This window comes from Ambystoma mexicanum, chromosome 7q (assembly GCF_040938575.1).
Source record: "Ambystoma mexicanum isolate Mex_15411 chromosome 7q, UKY_AmexF1_1, whole genome shotgun sequence".
Classification (NCBI taxonomy): Eukaryota; Metazoa; Chordata; class Amphibia; order Caudata; family Ambystomatidae; genus Ambystoma; species Ambystoma mexicanum.
The window spans coordinates 1,048,473,739-1,048,494,687 of NC_090941.1; the positions used below are offsets into that span (position 1 = coordinate 1,048,473,739).

The following is a 20,949-nucleotide window of genomic DNA, read 5'->3' on the forward strand; positions in this document are numbered from 1 at the left end:
GGTAGACCAGGGCTCGCCACTAGATTAGGCCCCATGCATTTTGCATCTATCCTACTCACCCATCGGAGTGCCTGACGGGGCAGTCAGACCCTCCTCCCACGTTGCGCTCCCCTGGGCAGTTGGTTGATGGCAAAATCTCAGCAGCCGTATTTCTCTTGCAGGTAGACCCATGCATCGTCTCCTCTACGTCCAACACCGTAGACCAGGGCTCGCCACTAGATTAGGCCCCATGCATTTTGCGTCTATCCTACCCACCCATCGGAGTGCCTGACGGGGCAGTCAGACCCTCCTCCCTCCTTGCGCTCCCCTGCGCAGTTGGTCGATGGCAAACTCTCGGCAGCTGTATTTCTCTTACAGGTAGACCCAGGCATTGTCTCCTCTACGTCCAACACAACAGACCAGGGGTGCACTACACATTAAAAGATCACTATAGTAGGGCTCTGCTATTTTTAAATAAATGCATTTCTAAATATTTCTGTGAACTACTGGTAGCCCCTATTTATTGGTGTGTTTGATTTTCACGCTGTCATTTACGGTGTGGGCAAGTAGATTCTCAAACGAAAGGTATGATGTGTGTTAAGATGGAATATCAAAATTAGCCCTATGGACAGATCTTGAGAGGCCTCCTCATCACTAATGTCTTGCCAAACTCTTAACAGGGTAGTGCTACTGAACAGCAAGGCTTAGACTTGGGAGGGTGTGCGACTGGTGAATGGTTCAGTTGAGCACACACAGATCCCTCTAAATAATACAATTTAGACAAACTTGCATCATTTTAAACCACAGGTAAGTATTGCACTAAAATACCTCCTGGCTCCCTAACCCACCTTTATTCTAAGACCAGCTCTTGGTTCATTCCTTTCTAATGTTGACAAGCCTTTTTGTTTACCTTGCTTCATTACCTAGCTTCCATCAAGGACCTGCTTTTGGATAATCCTTGCTGGCCTTGGCAAACTCCACTGAACTCCTGTTTCTTTGTGCCTTTGCTTCACCTGTCTTCTGCTTTCGGATATTCCTTCCTGCCTCTGGTAACCTGGTTTTGAATTTCGTTATTTCCCTTGTATTGTGTGGACATTGAGATCTTCTATTGATAATGTTTGTGGGGAGATGTTTATTGCCTCTATTCTACGTCGTATTGTGGATGACGACCAATTCTTTGTGCGTTTCCTTTGCAGCATGGGGGTGAGCGATGTGCCTTCCGGCTCCTCCCGCCTCCTCACCCCTTTTCACCTGAGCGGCCTGGTTGCCATGTGTGATATCTTATCACGGACGCTGCGCTCTCGGGAGGAAAGTTACCCTCTTCAGGAGACTTTCAACTGTGCTAATTTGAGGGGACTGACATGTTGCAATACTATTGGTCTTGCTTCTCTACTGCTCTGTTTTTTTTATAGTTGAATTAATACATATATGGTGAATAAAATGTGCATATCTTTTATTCATGGGGCATGATTAACTGAGATTGAACTCTAAGGCTCTTGATCAGGGGTCTGAAGTGTACATTTTTCAGTGTTGCAATAGTATCCCCAGCACTTTTGTTTCCTCCTTCCATCTCAGAAAGACTCTTGTTTTAAATGCTCTCTGTGCAAAATTTGCATAATGATCCTCCCAACATGTTTGGTCTCGGTGCTGGACAGAGACGTATGCCATAAACCGCTTTTCCTGTTGAAGATAGAGAAGTGCTATTGACCTCCATAGTAAAGGTCATTTTCCTGGATCAGTGATGCAGCTGTGGCTATGATTGGCCAGGCCTCTCTTACAATTATTGTTTGTGGTGCTTGTGACCAAAAATGAATGCATTTAAAAGTATGAAATGTGATAAACATTAGGAGGTAACTAAGCCCACAGCAGGGGTCTGCAACATGTGGATCTCCAGATCCTGCTTATCTTGCATATCCCACTACAAAACCCATGATACCTCACTATAATCAATGCGTGTCATGGTGGAAGGGCTTTGCAGCACACAAGATCTGCAGTATGAAAGCGTTCACTCCCCTGGTGCCCTTGCTTTCTCATGCCGTCCTTTGATTGCACTAGAGCATTTCCAAGAAGGCTTTGTCTGTTTGAAAAGAAAAGGACATGCATTACATTCATGTTTTTACTGGCATTCATGATTGCTAACAGCATCTACAATTTCTCCATTTGAAAAGCATGCAATGTAAATGATCATTATTATGCCTGTACTCTTATTTCTGTGCACTGTCTGCTGCTTGCAAACGGGGCTGAGCTTGCAGCAATGGAAAGCTGAAATTGGTACATTTACCTGCTTTCTGTCAGCAGGCCTTCTGACATGGCTCTCTGTGTGGGCAGATGGAGGCTTTTTTTCCGAAGTTTGTGGCAGGTGATTTTTAATTATTCTTTGGTCCAGAAGAGTTTTTTGGTGAGGTTAAATTGTCATTTTACCATAGAATTTACATTAATAGAATGTACGGATTGTTCATGAAAAAGGCTGCAAAAACATTTCCTGACAAGACAGTCACACACAACCCATTCATCTCTTAACTCTTCTCTAAGGAAGGAAAGATATTCGTCATTAAAATAACCAGAGTCCCTTCATTTCACCACAATATCCAAAATGTCAAGTTTTCTCAGAAAAGCTCTTCAAAGGGGTTCGAATTTATTGCAATTGTTTGATATGTGACTTGGCCCGGCAGCAGGGGGTGTTACAGTGCCCAGACATGTCCACTGTCAGTGACCTTTGCTAATAAAGTTCAACCTTGCAGCAATGAAAGGGAAACAATTGTACATTTAGCCTCTGACTGACTGGAATCTCTTTGAGGGCTTTGTGTGTGAAGGAGAGAGGTTGTGTTTTTTTTCTGCTCGTTTGAAACCAATTCTTTGTCAAGGAGATTGATTTCAAAGGTGAATTTGGACATTTGGGTGATTAGGTGATAGTGTTTTAGTACATTCTTCTTCATGTAGCTTTACTGGGAAGGAGATGTTATTTTTTTCAACTCTTCCAGAGTCTTTCTAGGGCCCAGGATACCATCTCTGTGTGTTGCTTTTGTTTTGTTTTTTATTGGCTGGTGTTTCTTTGTCTACATCCTGTCATTAGACCTTTTACCCAACAGGGTAAAAGATTGTGAAAAGGATCACTCATTTCAGAAAAAACTTTGACTGGATATTTTAGGGGATAGAAATGGTGGCCAAAAAATGTAGAATTGCCAATCAGGATACTTTATTTGAGCTGATGGCTGAGGCACCAGACATTAGCTCTGACGGGGAGACTGATATTGAGGGTGAGCTTGAGGGGTTGCCAGAGACAAGCAGTGGAGAGGTTAGTTTCTCTGAGGATGAATGCAATGATGACTCTGTGGAAGAAGGAGTGTCACGGTAAGATGTTTGTGAGGCCTATTGGGATGAGGCTTTGCCTTGTGCAGATCCATACAGCAAAGGGGTGGAATTCAGTGTCAGGTACACAGGGGGTCGCTGTCTTCCAACCAGAAATTCCCCTCCTATTGAATATTCTAACTTGTTCCTCCCAATGAACCTGGTAATCCACATAGTGAGGGAGACAAACAAATACGCAAGGGATCTATTAGCAGCAAATGCAGAGTGGATCCAAATTCACCCTCATTCATGGCTGTGCCAGTGGATGAATGGAGGGCTGACTGTGGCCCTTCTAAAAGAAATGGAGTGGCCTTTCTATGAATATGGGGCCTATTTGCAGGAAAAATGTACTGGGATCTTACACACCCTTCTCAGGCTACACCTTTCTGTGGCCAAGTCATTCCATTGTGGCAATATCTCATTGCCACATGCATGATCCACCTAAAAGACAATGCCACTGCAATGGCACGGGAGGGTGTGATCCACGTCCAATATTGGACTCCCTGAATCGTGGATTCAGAAAATACTATGTGCCACGGCAGGTCACATGCATAGCCAGGATTGTCTAACTATTGGGGCCTGAAGCTAATGTATTTGGGCCCACCTCATTGACATTAACATCTGTAAATGCCCACTCAGCAGATATTGGGTGGACCTGGCTCGCTCAGGTCCTACCCTGTCTACACCTCTGCAGCAGGTGCTCTCCATTGATGGGTCCATGATTTGCATGAAGCATATACAGTACATGCCCAACAAAAGACATGACAGGTTCGGGATTAAAACATTTCAGGTCTGTGACAGCAACAAAAGCAAAATTTTGCCCATTGACCTGTATGCAGGCAGGGATAAAACAACAGGGTTTGAAAAAGGATTTATATTTTACAAGGTAATTAGCCTCTTAAAGTCTTGTGACTTACTTAGGGGCTCATCACGAGTTGGGCGATATCCCGGCTGTAATGGCGCCAAACACTAATAGGGTTAGCGCCAACCAGTTTGACGGTATTACCGCCGGATCACCGGTTAGGCGTTAATGGTAAATCCTCATTCCTCATTGGGTCCATTGCAACCAATGGGGGATTTTCAGCGCAAATATTATTACACCAGTATCGGCCTTGCTGAGGATCTCTTATTGACAACAACCCTCCCAACAGGCACTGTGAGGTTAAACAAAGGGAAAGCCACCTGAGATAACCAGGGCCAAGTTACAGCCAGGAGGATCAAAATATTAGAAAAAAGGTGGGTTTTTGGCATGTGCCTATAGCGAGAAAAAAAAACATTTGCAAGCCTGTGCTGTTGCTGTCCACTGCCAGTCTGGCAAGTGATACACCCATGCATACCAGATATGGCCATTCAGACCCAACGTATTCTTGACTATAACAAAGTCATGAGTGAGGTTGATGTAAGCAACAGAAAAATGTGAGTTTGCTGCAGAGACCGTATTGGTCCAAGATATGGCGTAACCTCATAGACGTTGCCATAATGAACGTCTATGAGCTTTATAAAATTAATACAGAACACAGCAAACTCCTAACCCGGCGCAGCTTTGTAGTAAATATCATAGAGGCTCTCTGCTTGTCCCAGGAGGGAACGTCCTCTGAACCCGCAGCAGAAACTCCACTGCTCGCCCTATCACCAAATGAACATGGTTTTGCCATTTTGACTGCAAAGAAAGAAAGAGACTATGTCATCTGTTCTGACAGAAGTAAGCCTGGTGGACGAAAAACATCTCACCACTGGTGGCCAGGCTGCAATGTCAGCATCCATGAAAGATGCTACCCACTGCTTGTCCACAACACTGGTGCTAGATATGGCAGCCCCTGCAAAATATTGTCTACACCAATATGTATTTACCTCAAATTATAAAAAGGTTTCCATGTTTTTCCATGGTTCGAGTGGATAGATTAGGCAGTTTGGAAAAAATGAAAAATACCTCAACAAAATGTAAATGTGAAAATATGTTTAAAAATGTTTGTTGTCAAATAGTTTTCCCTCCCTAATTTAATAAATATATTTAACTGTACATATTTTTTTTGTTTATTTAATCACTTCGGATTTTTTAACAAAGCAGTGGATTGAATTGAATTTTTCTTCTAGTCCGAAGGCCAAACAAGGAAGATAGCAGATTAACGAGTTTTCTTCCGTCGGGGACGTGAAGGATCAGGTTATGTGTATCTCATGAGTTCCTTTTAGATTAGTTGGTCGTGATGGGGAGAGTATTCGGAATGTAGAGTGGAAGCTTCACGTTGATGATATATTGCATAATGTTTACAGTCGCCAGGGCCCAGCCTGGTTTGTCGCCAGCGATCAGCTTATTCCAGCAATTTTCCTCGTCTAGTGAAGAAAAGTCAGAGATGTTGTTCTTCAAGTAGGTGAAGCGGATGTCGCGTGTCTCTGGGCAGTTCAGGAGGAGGTGGCGGATTGTTTCTCTTTCTGTGGAGGATTTGCAACAGCGGCATGTGTTTGTTGGTGTTAAGCCTCTAATAGCCAAAATGTTGTTTGTTCTCATGAGGTTCAGTCGAATTTTCAAAAAGTAGAGTCGAGCTGATCTACTTGGGAAAAGTTTGAGGTATGTTTGCAAAGTGTCCAGTTTTTTTAAAGAATGGTGGGAGGTGGCTGGTCAATTTGTATTTATTTTCTGTTTCTAGGGTTTTTATCCAATCCCACTCTTTGATTTTTTTAGAGATTTTGACTGGATTGGTTATCTGTTCATCCTTGCAGCTATCCACTGAGTATAAAAGGTTGAGCATCTTGGATTCCCAGTTCTGGAGTGTTTTGCATGATTTCAATTCCAGTTCTTGATTTATCAGACGGTAGGCATACGGGGATTCTGGAATGATACATTTCCTATATAATAGGATAGTGTTTAACGCTACTGTGGTTCCCAAAGATAGAAGGCCTAGTTCTCTCCTGATCGAGGCGATCGGGGTCGATTTTGGGAGGCCAAGAATTCTTCTCCAAAAAGAGGCTTCCAATTTAGGCCAAAGCTCTGGTGTGAGGTTTGGCATAGCGTCCGTCCCGTAGGTTAGCGATGGTATTACCTTTTTTTATAAAAGTCTCTCACTGGGATTAGCGAATAACGTCCAAATTTGATGTCTATAGCCTTCCCCTGTATGTATAGCTTCTTAGCTTTCGCGATGAGAACTTCTTGCATAGCTTTTTCTTTTAAGGAGCTGTCTAACGTGACACCCAGGTATTTAAAGTTAGTCACGATTTCGATTTGGGTCGGACCCAAGTGGAGGCGAATCTTTTCCTTCGATTTAGATGTTTTTTGGAGCACCATCGTTTTTTTTTTGACTCGTTGATCTCCAAGTTGTTTTCGGCCATGTATCTTTGCAGGTTATTCAGTTGTCGTTGGAGACCTATTGGGGTGTGATCCAATAGGATCAGATTGTCTGCGTACAGCAGGCGACTGATCTGAGCACCTCCTAACTTAGGTGGAAATGAATGGATTAGTTTTTCTGAGTCTTGAAAATCACCTAGGTAGGTCCAAAATAGGGCAGGTGCCAGCGGGCAGCCTTGTTTTACCCCTCTGGCTGTTTTTATCACCCCAGATAGGGTCCCTTGTTGGTTTAACCAGACTCTCATTGACGTATTGGAGTATAGAGCCTCGATTGGATTCAGGAGCTCGGGAGGGCATTCCCATTGAGTTAGTTTCTGCCATAGTCTTGCACGATCCACTTTGTCGAACGCCTGGGTTAGGTCAACAAAAGTGATGTATAGGTTGGGTTTGCCTTCCAGGATCTTATTTTTCAGTGTATTCAATATTAGGATATTGGCGTTCGTGCCTAAGTTCTTCTTGAAGCCGGTTTGAAGGTTGTCTTGACAAGGGGCGTTGTTTGCCCACCTGGTGAAGTGTTGCAAGAGAAGGGAACCAAAAAGTTTGCCTATTGGATCCAAAAGGGCTATGGGGCGAAAGTTTGCTGGATCAGCCCTGTTTCCTTTTTTATAAATCGGGACAATGTTAACTGTACATATATTCTGGATAGAAATACATGTTATCAAATTAACACTAACATTTCAAAAAGGGGCCAGCTCTTTCCCCTAGAAATAATGTACACCTACAAATAATTAAGAAATGAGGATGTTTTCCCTAGGCTGTAGATGACACATATTGGAGACTGATCCCTATGGGCCCCGGGGCATTACCTGAAGTGGTAATGCCCCCCATTGCTTAAGTAGAACATGATATGGAAAATATAACAAACGTTACTAACTTTCTTTTACTACAAAAACTGTACATTGTATGTGCCATGGTTTGCTCAACATTTATGTATAGTGCACTGCTGCTGTATTAACATATTTCTAATCATTGGGTCATGGGAAAATATGTGAAGTGGATTTCCAACAATTCATGTAGTTGTTGGAGAGCATTTGGAAGTGGGAACATTCTGAAATTATTATTGATAGCTCAAAGTGGCATTTGGTTGTCATCGAGTATATAACTACAATATGTGTATGATAATAAGGGGTCTGTTATGTTGTATTTATTATCAACTGTTAGATACAAGCTCAATTGTGCTAATTGTCTTCAATTTTGTGGCACATGTCTAGGTATTTTGAAACTGCCATTTGTTTTTTATTTGTGTTGCAAAGAAAGGTACTGTTTATAAACTGTTGGTCAACGATTTCTGAAATAGTTGTGTTTTCTTGTTCTACGTCAGTACCAAAATATGTATTTTATTTTGTATGTTGTTCATTTGGTGTCAGACCTGTGCCTTGCCAGAGTTTAATTTATTTTTTATAATTATAGAGCAGGAGTTATAGCTCAATGTATTTGAATTTTGTCTCTTCTCGTATTGTTTTAAAGATGTTCATAATCATTTTAAAAACTATTGTTGTAAATAGCAGATTGAGCTGAATGACCATTTGTAGGCGACACTAACTCTTCCTCAATCATCAGAGCTCTCACTGCCCACATCACTCCGCCCAGTACACCAGTAGCAATCTGTTATTATCTAGTGTACTAGTGTACAAAAAACAATGAAATACTTGATAAACCCAATGTTGTGTATCTGAAGAATACATATTGATAACACAGTTACGTTATCAGATATAGTGAAAGGACAGTTAAGTTGAATAGGTTCAATGCAATAAAATAGGTGAACAAACTTTAATTGTAGTGACATTAAGATGCTGATTTAATGCAACACACCCCTTAGATTCAGCAGTTTTTGGAAGCTATGGCACCTTAACTAGGCCACAGCCCTTAAGTCAGGGCAAGGGCTAGGTCAGCAGACATGCCTCTGACATTCTCTGCCACATGTGACCAACTGATGGCATAATTAGACTCTTGTATGTGTCAACATATCTCCTCAAAGTATATGTATACGACAAAAGAGCAATGGTAGATGATATGTTTCAAAGTTTGCATCTGCTCCAATTCAAAAGCCAGTATCAAATAATAGAAAATGCCAAAGAAACTATCACATGATTCAGCCCCAGATGTCCAAGAAGTCACAACATTTCCTTGGAGATTCCTGAACAGTAATATTTACAAAGGAGCAGCGGCTTTCGAAAAATCAATTTCTTCAGAGACGTACAGTGCAATTACATGCGTAAATTAACTTTCCAGAGCCCCAAAGGACCGTTCATAAATACATCTCACATTCACAGATTCACTGCATGATCACAGGACGGAGACTCTCTTCGTCACAATACAGCAGGATCCGGGTGAAAAATGGACAGCAGATGAACAATACCTTTTTAATCCAATTAAACATAGTCTGTGATGGCTGCATCAGAGAGATATACTCAGCATATATGTGACCCTGCATCAAACTGTCTTATTCTTCATGGTTTTCAAGAGTAATGTCCTATTTTCTATTTCCGTACAATATTACTAGGAGTTTCTGTTAGGTCTAAGCACTTTTAAAGACAAACTGAAATATTTTTCTGAAGATCAAACATATATGACAGTGATTTGCCTGACTGCATTAGTTAGTGTCATTGACAGGTAAGTGGCTGGAAACCTTCTGACCTCTCCCTTCTTCCCTCTCTCTGGGAACAAAGCTGCACACATTCATTTTTTAAATGCTCAAAACTGTCTGTTAATTGAAGATTCAACAAAACGGAAATAGCCACTCTGTGATTTAGCCCTAAATAAGGTATTTACAAAAACAATTTGGATGTGTGCTGCAATGTGTTCTCAACTACTGCTGTGCTAAAACAGTGTGAAACTGAAATGAGATGCATGAGTACATTTTAGCTCATAGATCTACAGTGTAATTTCCATTGAGCCACATTCTTGTCACGTCCAATAGATTCATCATCCCCCTTGAGCCTCACATGTCCAGTACTGTGCCACACAATCTATTCCCAGAATTCTTCGCCTTCTTTTCTCTGCAAGTCCGATGTGGCTGCAAATTGGCCTGCAGTTCTTCCAAAAATCCCTGCTCAAGATAAATACCTTCTGAATAAGAAAAGTGGGTGATTCAGCCTTTCCTTGTTAAGTCCTGTTGATTCCTAATTCACCCTCTTTCCTTCTGAGTTCAGTTAATATTGATTTTAGCCTCATTCCTGCTGAGTCCTATTGATCTCAAATTTATACTCAGACTTTCTCAGTGCAGTCTTTACATGGTTGAGCCTCATTCCTGCTGAATCCAGAAAGCAAGAGAACAATCAATAAAGGGGATGTTGATGTCACCATGTGTTAAGAAAGGGTCACCATTGTCACATATCAAATCTCACACCCACACAAGCCTATAAAACAGCTAAAAATAAATAAATATATATATATATATATATATATATATATATATATATATATATATATATTATACGGTTGGTGACTGAACCTGTAGTTAGGGTTAAGATGTCTTTCCAATAAGATATGTGCACTTATTGGTTTGCTTATCATTTGACGAATCTGCTTGAAATCTAGATCTAAAATTGTTTTACAAAATCTCTGAATGATTTTCAGGTATGGTGCAGTTTCAGTACCTCCCCGGGAGGGAGTAGCTATACAGGGTCCCAACATTTCTACAATCTGGATAGATTTGAATAGGACAACATTGTGCTTGCGGCGATGTCCGAACCTCTGTATAGATTTGCAACAAACTTGCCCAAGGAGTAGCAGCCTTCAACCCAAAGTTATGATATGATATGATAGTTTATTTATATAGCGCCTATACACAATGTGTTTCAAAGCACTTCAAGGCAAGGGAGGGAACAAGGGAAAATACAACCACATTCTTACAGCCCATGAACAGTAAGGATGTGAAATTAACTATCATACTCGGCCAGACGACATTTCAGATAGTGCAAGAGCTAAGACATAGATAAGGAAGGGAGGGGGAGAGTGGGAAGGAAACGGAAACAGACAGGCGACAACCGTACTAGGCCTGACAACATTTCTGGTAGAGCCAGAGAAAAACAAAAGGTGAGGGAGAGGGGTGCAGAAAGGGAGGGGAGGAACAAAACAAGCGACTATCATACTAGGCCTGACGACATTTCAGATAGTGCTGGAGGGGTGGTGGGGAGGAAAAAACAGTAATGGGAGGGTGGAGGAAACAGACAAGGTTGCTATCATATTAGGTCCAGGGACAATTCTGATAAAGTAAGTGCATAGAAGAAAGTAAGGGGAGGAGATAGGAAAAGGGAGAAGGGAAAGGTGGAGAGAACAGAGAGTAAGCAGTCAAAAAGAGTGGAGAAGCAAGAGTGGAGAGCGAATACAATTGCAGAAGTCAGTAGTAACACATAATGTTGCAAGCCAGGATACAAGATGAAGATGGGAACAGCATGATTCAGGGCCACCATGAGTACAAGATGCAAAGGAAGTCCAGCATGAGAGTTGAGAAAGAGTGACGCACCGTGAATGAATGAAGTCCATAAAAGTAAAATCCAGCATTGGCCACAAGACGGTGATGGTGAAGGAAGGCACCTTCAAGTTGTGCTTTTGCAAATGTGATGTATGTTGCGCAGTAGATTTTAAAAATGTCAAAAGAATAGGTCAAAGATATGTGATGTCTCCGCCCTGTTCACTGACTCCCTTCATGATTCGTTGTTCGCATCGCCTGTGAACCAATGAGGAAGCCATGCCTTGTCTACAGACAGTATACAAGGGTACTGATTGGTCAACTAAGGCACATGAGGAGCATCACATATTTTGAAATGGGCGCTATGTTGGGTTCTCGATCCATGTCCAGGGACACTGCAGTACAAAAATATTTTAGTTTAAAAAATGCACATTTACATTTGTGTTTTTCATGAAGGAATCCCAGGAGAGGTGCACTTTATATATGTTTATCGAACACAAAAGTATTATTCTTTCCAGTACTTTGTCTACAGTTTCAGTTTTCTGATTGTGGACATTGGAATGCATATGAAGACTATCTTTCTGTCCCGACACATCACCGAATTAGGTGTGGTGGTAGCCAGATGCAACACCTCTGGTGATTGACATTGATTGTTATTTATGTTGCAGTGGGATTTATAATAATTAGTGATAGGTAAAATTGAGCGCTGGTCCCAGTTGTGCTAAGGGGGCAGACATGTGGCTTATTGCCTTGATCTGTTCCCAGATTGTTCAGTGAATGGGAAGGGCAAGCAAAGTTGGCCTGTGGCCAGATTGTTCGGAGCATAGGACCGTCTATGGAGTTTAAGTTGGCATTCGCCTAGCCTGCTGCAAGGTCTAATGTCTCCTATGAAATGCTAAGTGGGTCTTCCACATGGCTGTTGGCCACACCCCACTGACTATGGACACTGGCCAAGGCTGCGAGCCATTGAGCTGACCTGTTGCAAAGGCCAATAGTACTCTGAGAAGCTTGGTGTGGTCTGCAGCATGACTTAAGTGGACAGTGGTGAATGACCCATGCATCCTTCGATGGCAAGAGCCACAGTCTACTATGTGAGGCCCAGTGCTGTCTGCAACATGGATTAAAGCCATGACACAGGGATTGTGTATGAAGGACAGGGTAAAGTGCATTCAGAGTGAAGGTGAGTACAATTTTACTTTGTTTTTTGTTGTTGGTGTGTGTTTTGTTATAATTAGGACTATAGAAAAGTGAGTCTGGGCTCTGGTGAATGTTGGCTTGTGGTCATGGCAAGTGGATTGTCATGCCCTGGACAAGAAGGAGACTGTACATAGCCATTAGTAATTGGCTATCGGATTAAGGTTGGAACTGGGCTTGGACTGGCACGTTGGTCAATGTCTACTAGGAGATGCGTTGAAATGCCTGCAACATGTCTGAATTCCATGGTTCTGGGATTGTGGACAGTGGCCATGGCCACAGTCCATGGATACCAGTGAACAGTCCAATCAGGGTTATCTAGTGGACCGTAAAGCAAGCTCTGAGATAAGGCTAATAGACATTTAGGTTTGTTTGGTGGGGCTGCACATATTCAAACAAAAAAATCTACTGAAGTTCTGTTATCATACATTGAGGATCTGTGAATAGTGGGTGTAGTTAAAGGGCAGTTGCTGGGACCTTCTTTACCTGGTCCTGTTGTTGGTGTGTGGTTAGTGCAAGTGAGAAGTTGTGAGTTGGAAGGTACAACATTTAGGACACATATGCTCTTGTAATTGCTTTTGTAGTCTCAGTGTTGTCTTTGACTGATAATTGTGTAAAGATTATATAACATTTTGTACTTCTGTAAAGAAAAGAAAACGTAAGTAGTTGTAGAACATGATATGGAAAATATAACAAACATTATTAACATTTTCTACCTCATCTTTTCTGCTGTTAGATACAAGTGCAAATGAGACCATTGTGGTTGCTCATTGTCTTCAAATGTGTGGCACATGTCTTCTGTTTTGCACTCTGCTTGTAGAAAAGTATATGGTAGCAGAGTAGTTTGAAACTGCTATTTATTTTTTTATTTATTTATTAACGTTATTTAGTTCATACATAATTATAAGAAAAGAAGATAAAATATATAGTTACAGAATGAAATACAGAATACAATACATATTTCATAAAATAATATTTACTGCATATTTCATCACATAATCGTATAACATTTCACATTTCTTCAATTATAAAAATATTTCCATCAATACACTAATTTGATAAAAAAATATATTTTTGCTATTTAAGAAAACACTTTAATCTCAAACATATCGCTTAGCAGCGTCTAGCAAGACCCTGGAAAGTGCTATTTGTAGTGCCTTATTCTTTGAATTTAGGCAATACCTCTAAAAGGCACCACTTTGTATGGATTCCAAATTGTAAATAAATTGTCCTAAATTGCACATGTAAGTCGAGGCAAGCTCCCTACATTCTGTTAAGGCATGTTTCCCCGTTTCTGGCAGCACATTTACTTTGCAGATTCGACAGAATCTTTGGTCTTTAGTTAATTTCAATGAAGATCCCATAGCTGGCAAGACTGGAAGACGATTAATGTGCATTAGTAGAGGAAATCTGCACCAGGCAGACGAAGGACAAAGCATCAGATGGCATTGTGGCATTTTAAAATTATAAGATCGTTCTGCCATACAGGCATCATTATTCAATGAAGACAGATCCATCGGTCTGCCTTGACAAAGGATTTCTTCTGCACATAAAAGTCCTCATCCCAGCTGGGATGCCAATCATTTTTATTTTAAAAAAATCCTAACACAGCTGCTACATATTTTGAATTCATTTTTATTTTCATGGCATCCCAAAGTAGAGCCAGCAAGCAGCAGCTAGGGTTCATCATGGGCTACTTTATATACACAATCCCCTGCTTTATCGGAGCATTACTTTGCAATGAGATGAGTCCCAGTTGGCAGAATGTAAGCACTTCAAAAAACGTGTAAGGGTTTGTCCCACTACCAGAAAAGAGACAGTATATGAGACAACGCAGCCTGAGAAAGCAAAACACTCATAAGGATGTGCCAAGAGGAATGAGGAAAAGTGGCCACAAGAAATGCTCCAAAATGCCAGTTCCTCAAGGATGCATCCAAAGGAAATGATGATGTGGATGACCAGTTCACCAGATATATTTGCTAAATGTATTATTGGTAGTCAAAGGGTGAGGCTTCACTGAAATCCTTACAATGGGGAACAAGGATCCACCTCAAAAGGTAAGATACCCAGAGCAACAAAACCCAGTGGGGATGCGGATGGCATTCTCCCAGAACAGGAATCTGACATTTTGGAATCTTCCTTTTTTTATGCATTCTCATATATGAATCCATGTGATGGAAAATATAGCAATTACAGATATAACTCATCCACTAAGTGACATTTCCTGGACAGTAGGTTATCAAGTACACAACATCAATACTTTTGATCATTAGAAATACTGTTGAAGGAACATTTTCAGGCACAAAAGCATATACATTTGGGGTAACGTGCTAATGGTATAACCTGAAAAATCTACCTGAGAGCAAACTTCCAAATTAGTTTGATGTGAAATATAGATTGCATTTCCCTCCAGCAAGGCACACTAGAATTATCTGAACAATAATATAAGAACACCCTGAATATTCGGGGCATGATAGTAGCTGGATATATGTGTTTTGGTTTTGCTTATTTATTTAAAAAATCTGGGAAAAACTAGAGTGGAAATATATGAGATTAATATAAGTATCTGTAGGAATATCACAATCAGTGGCTATGGGGGGCTGGGAAACTAGTTTGAATGTGTGTGTGGAATCATGTGCGCGTGTTTCATGTTTATTGCTACATTGATGATGGACTATCAGATTAAGCAACCCTGGAGAGCCACAGCCCCTCCGCTGATGCAATTTTGAAGGGAAAAGTATATGGAAATTTGTAATTGAAGAGAATGAGCATGAAAGACATACTCAGATGGGAGGTATTGGAATAACTAGGGGGAGTAGGCCAGGAAAGAAGTATAGGAAAAAACAGGATTAATGGGGTCAATAAAATGATAAACAAAATATAAAATCCTGACAAAAGACAGAGGAAGAACTAAAGTTAGATCCAAAAAAGAGAATGGATTTTAAACAGGGTGTGGGTTTGGGTTATTGATATTGTGACTGAAATTAGGAAATTGTATACTGACAATAATGTCCTCCCTTTTCTATTGTTTCAATAAAAGTGTTATGTACAGTTTTGTTCACTGTCCTACGGCACTCCACATTATTGATTGTGATAAAATACTTGGAAACTTATTATATCTGATTATCATTTGTGATTTGTGTGCAGGAAAAGAATGCTCTTTGGTATATCGCCAGATATGACCTCTTGTAAGAATTTGTTGGAACACGTGTCTGCAATGAACAATACTGGTTTCCAAATTCCAACATTTAACCTGATTGGCATTCCAGGACTGGAATACGCACACATCTGGATCTCCATCCCTTTTTGTATTATGTACATTATTGCAGTTTTTGGAAACACTCTAATTTTATTCATTATAAAAACAGAAGAACGCCTCCACCGTCCAATGCTTATTTTCCTGTGCATGCTGGCCGGAGCTGATCTAATTGTTGTAAACTCGGTTTTGCCAAAAGCATTGGGCATATTTTGGTTTGATTCAAGGGAGATTTATCTGAATTCCTGCCTCCACCAGATGTATATTTCTCACGTCTTTTCTTCCTTTGTTTGTTTGTTTGTTTGTTTATTTATTTATATAGCGCTCTTGACCCGGGGGTATATATGCGCTTTGAACATCAGGTTACAGGTAAAAGACAATAGTACAGTATTGATAGGGCATAGATAATAGTATTCAAACAATATACATAAAATTGGACATTCGGAGTGCATACATATGTGGTAGGACAGTTATTTGTTGGTTAACCAGGAAATGACCTTGGTTCTGAAGGGTTGGAAAGTAGGTGTAGATTTAATATCCAGTGGGATGGAATTCCTTTGAATCTGGAGTTCTTGCTTTGATGGCCCTGGACCGCTACGTTGCAATTACCAATCCACTCAGGTACACATCAATCTTAAGCAATCAACGAGCAGGCATACTAGGGTTGTCCTACCTTTTCCGAAGTGCCCTGTATTTTGCCCCATGTCCATATCTTGTTAAGAGATTATCCTATTCTAAAAATAACACCATCGCCCACACCTACTGTGAGCACATGTCCGTTGCAAAACTGTCCTGCTCGGACATCACAGTAAACATCATCTACGGCTTGAGTATCACTCTCTTGAACGGGGCTCAGGATATATCATTTATAATCTTCTCCTACATCATGATTTTGAGGGCTGTCTCTAGACTTTCCACTTGGGGAGAGTGTTGGAAGGCACTAAACACATGCATGTCCCATATCTGTGTGATGACAGTGTTTTATATTCCGATTTTGACTACAGTCTTCATACAAAGGTTTAACCACAGTATCATACCTTATATACATATACTTGTAGCCAACATCTACATTCTTATTCCTCCCATGGTGAATCCTTTAGTGTACGGGATACAAACACAACAGATCCGGGTTAAGTTGCTGAGTTTAATCTGCCATATTATGACAGAACTGAAAACTATTTAAATCCTATGGTTAAACAAGAAGGTCTCTTTCACTATTAAACATTATCTATGTCTGCATGCAAGGAGAATGACACATACAGCATTGTGTTTCTCTTTGTGATGGTAGCCGAAGGTTACTGCTGTACCATCTATTTATTGTGGTTGAAGGAAACCCTTTTTTAATTAAAGTTGCTTAAATACCTTTCGTGCCTACACAGAGGGCTTTTTCGCTGCACAGTGTGGGATACACTAGTATCAAAACTAGAATGCATCATAGTATAAGAAAAACATGATGGGTAGGAGAGGGAGTAACAGGTTGTATAGTTAGTATATGATGGTGGTACCACCACATAGAGAGAAAGCCTAGATGGGAATCATTTTCAAAGAGTTTGGTTAGCAGATACGTTAGTTGGCACAGGTTATTTGCATGGTTGGATAGTACATTGCAAAATAGTGAATTTAATAACTTACAACCGGGGCCTTTTACAATGTATCAGTAGATGCATAGACTGGTGTCTGTAATATTTTGACAGACAAGGCAAATGTGGGTGGCAGAATTGTAGCTTTCGGTCAACGCCAGCGCTCCGCCTGTCAGAACCTGGAAAATCATCCCATATTCTTAAATGCAGTAGTAGTAGCACAAGTATTTAATAAATGCAAAATTATCACCACAGAACCAGTGTCAAGGCAATTATAGAAACACTTAGAAAACCCCATAAGATTCCCCAGCCTTTCAATCTCATAGTTCAAGGAACATAAATAGATGATAAATGCTGTTTCAGATTAAAATCCAAAATGTGCAGGGAGGTGCTATTTTGAATAAAAATTGGAAGGTCATTCACTTTGCTGCCATAGAGAGCGGAGGAATGTTTCGCCACATGCAAAAATCCTTTGCACTGGATGTAAGCACTCGGGAGGAGGCGTATTGCTTAGTAAGGTTATACAAATGTTTAGATGCCAATCCATGTGTTATTATTCAGATCTTTGTATGAACTCAGGTTTGGATGTGGTCTTCTATCATTAACCAGCCCAGTGAACTAGGAGCCAATAAAATGAGCTCACATGTTTTTCACCTCAATGGTTATTCACACATCACAATTTTGGACTGCTTGGATAGCCATTTCTTGCTGTATCTATCAACGAGCAATGCTGAATTCTAGAGAAGACCACAGCCTGAACTTATATGTTTACATGATCTCTATCTTGTAGGTGGCTACATCCATATATGCTATAAAGTTAAAAATGTGAATTTTTCATCAACCAGTCGAACTGTGGGGCAAAGGACAATTTTACTCTCAAACAAACAGCACACACAGCTTTTCAACTACCTCCACGGGACAGGTGGAGCACCTAAACTAGTAGGCCACAGGAGGGGCCTCAACCGAGCCGGCCACTAACACATTAAGCCTCAGGAAGTTATCTCTCATCCAACGTTGTATTGCACCTTAATATTCCCCACCTCACTACCTTCCTCCTATCTCCCATGTAGATTTGCTAATGGGGATCGAGCAATGATATTGGTAAATTATGTTTTCCCTGATGATATTGGTTGTTGGCAAAAGGATTATCTCTATTTCATAGCTGATGCCTAATGGGAGACCTTTTGGTGGACCAGCAACTCTGTGCCCCTAACACTCACTGTGGCCCCGGATTATCCAGGGTTATAGCCCAGCCAAATTGCCTTTAATTGCTCCCTCTCCAGGGCCCTTCAAAAAATGTCGCTAATTTCCACTGTGGATTGGGTTGATTTCACATTCGTCCTCAGTCATCCTATGTAATGCCTGGTGTGGTCTTAAGTTAATGAGGCACTGGTTAGAGGAGTAAATGATTAATCTGTTCAGCCCGATTTCTAGCTGGCTAATTGATCAGGCAAGTTAGGGTGAGAAGGATCTGGGCTACATTAGATTGGTCAGATCCCGAAGGCTCAGCAGTAGTCTGTGAATGAAGAAAACAGGCACCTTCTGTCAGTGTGGGGTGTGTTGACCCACCTAATGCAGCAAATCCTAAATACAGCAAGTGAATATCTTTAGCCACTCTTGCCTTGGCTCACATGGGCGAAAGAACAATCTACAAAGGTCTATCCCCAGACACAGAGCAATAGATGACTCATGAGGAAAGTCAGGTGGGATGGAGAGCAAGTAGTTGTCCCCTTCTGTATCTTCAATGTTTAAGGAGAATTTCAGATTAGTGTGCTATGATGCATTGGCAACAGGCAGCGCGGCCAAACTAAGCAATGGGAAATGTTTTCTTGTTATATCATTTGCATTAGTTCCAAATAAGACTCTCATGTATTGAATAAGTAAAGCAGAAATGGGCACACCGGGCGAGTGCCCCAGGGAATTCGTCGCTCCAAAGTACTAGTTTAGTGTTACTTTGATGTGTTGTGACATGAAAATGATGGTCTGCACATAGGAATGACACCAATACACTTATTGTTATTTTTGCACTAAATATGAACGATCTGCAAAGGTGTTCTTAAGCTTGATACACTATATTTACTGAGGATGCTAATAGCGAGCTCCTGAAGAATTTCTGGTACATACAATAGAGAAAGAAACACATTGCACAATGGTTTGACTTCATGAATTGTAAGACAAAAAATCAATGCAGATGTTTTTGGTGCTATGCTTGATTATCTGAAAAAATTACATTACAATTAAATACGTATAGGCGGCATGCTAATGTGTAATGATTTCACTGATGGTATAAACATTCACGCAAACAAATGCAACTGATTTTTTAAATCGATTTATTCTATATGGGAATGCCATCACAAAAAAATAAGTAATCTGCTAACTTTAGGTGTACAATGGAAGTATCAATGTTTTTATACCTTAAGGTGATGTGAGGTCCCATAAAGGTACCTTTTGGTTTTCTACATGTAAGGGACCCAAGCACTGGCCTAATTAACCTGCTGGTGCAGAAGTGCTCACTTGGGTTTCCCTCTTTTCGTCAGACTATGCTTAACAGCAGCCACTGAGTAGCTTTTGTTTAGGTTACACAACGCTTCTCTCCAAAAGACATATTCAGACTGCTATGAACAATCACTGAATATAGAGAGCTTGTAATAAATAAAACACTTTTCGTTCATTGCCCTGGTTGTCTGTTATTATTGTATTTCTCTGTTATATGACAGGTATACTTTATTTATGTATCATGTCCCACTTCCTTCAAGCACCAAGAGCCCTTTTATTAGGCATAAGAGGACTCTGTCAAATAAAGTGAAGATAAATGTATCTGATATACTTGGCAGAATATGAAGTGTTTTCAACTGTGTCCATATTAGCAAAAAGGGGAACTACACCGGGCATATATGCTGGAAGAACCGAGAGGTCCCCTCCACCCTTCTGGATTGATAGCACAAAATGTTGTTTTTGGACAGCAAAGATTTTCGTGCCAACTGGATCATGTAGCAAACAAATATGGATAGGATTGGTCAATTTTGATTACAGACACTTAATGAAAAGTTAAATAACAAGGAAAATAGCTGATGTTTTGGACAAAAAAGTAGTGTTCCTCTATGTGACAAATGAGTGGAATCTGGGGGAACAAATGCCTGAAGGTGAAGAAAGCAATTACTAACAGCAAAATAGGTGTGTTTAGAGAGGCCACATGTAGTATAGGTAAAAGCTTTCACTCCAGTGAAACATAAGACAAAAGGGACGCTGGTGAGCCTTAGAAGAGGGGTAGAAGTATACTCAATGGTGGAAGAGAAGGAAGAGGAACCAACCAGGCAGAGGAAGACAGCAATACCAAAGGGAAAGACCAAGCAAGAACCAGGATGAGCAGTTATTGGTGGTAGTTGATCTCTCTGATCACAACAGCATCCTAGAGCAGGGGTCTGCTACCTGTGACCCCATTGACCTTTTTGAAGATAAATAGCATGACCTCTCAGAAATGACTATGATGACAAGGACTGATGGGAGTAGTAATTGACAACACACAGTGAGCCTGAGCTTTCAAACCGCATGTCTTAGAAGAAACCTGAGTACTACAAATACAGTAGGGTTTTTATAGTATTAAGCAAAATGGCACATTTGAATGTTTGCCCTAGCTTAAAGAGTTTTAAAGAAAAATCAGACTGAATGCAACCACACAGGCCTGATAAATCACTCCAATAGCCACCATCTATACCTTGCTGCGCGAAAAGCCAAAGGCATGATACTTTTAAAAAGGGAATATTGAAACATTGCAAGGGAGAAAAGAAAAACCTCATGCACCATACCATAACATGAGCAAAGGAGAATGGTCAGCAGC

The 20,949-nt window shown here is 40.7% G+C and overlaps 1 protein-coding gene across 1 annotated transcript; it reads left to right on the forward strand.

Annotated features, from left to right (window-relative positions):
* Nucleotides 1–3,136: 3,136 nt before the first annotated feature.
* Nucleotides 3,137–16,714, forward strand: LOC138528137 (olfactory receptor 51E2-like). The gene is made up of 3 exons (XM_069639590.1): nucleotides 3,137–3,330; nucleotides 15,423–15,823; nucleotides 16,074–16,714. Exons 1-3 carry the CDS (start codon nucleotides 3,137–3,139, stop codon nucleotides 16,712–16,714), a joined length of 1,236 nt encoding a protein of 411 aa, XP_069495691.1.
* Nucleotides 16,715–20,949: the final 4,235 nt, after the last annotated feature.

Coding starts and splice junctions, on each gene's coding strand:
- LOC138528137 (XM_069639590.1), top strand. CDS start 3,137: ATGGTGGCCAAAAAATGTAGAATTGCCAATCAGGATACTTTATTTGAG. Junction 3,331..15,422: donor GTGGAAGAAGGAGTGTCACG/GTAAGATGTTTG, acceptor ATTTGTGTGCAG/GAAAAGAATGCTCTTTGGTA. Junction 15,824..16,073: donor CGTCTTTTCTTCCTTTGTTT/GTTTGTTTGTTT, acceptor TTTAATATCCAG/TGGGATGGAATTCCTTTGAA.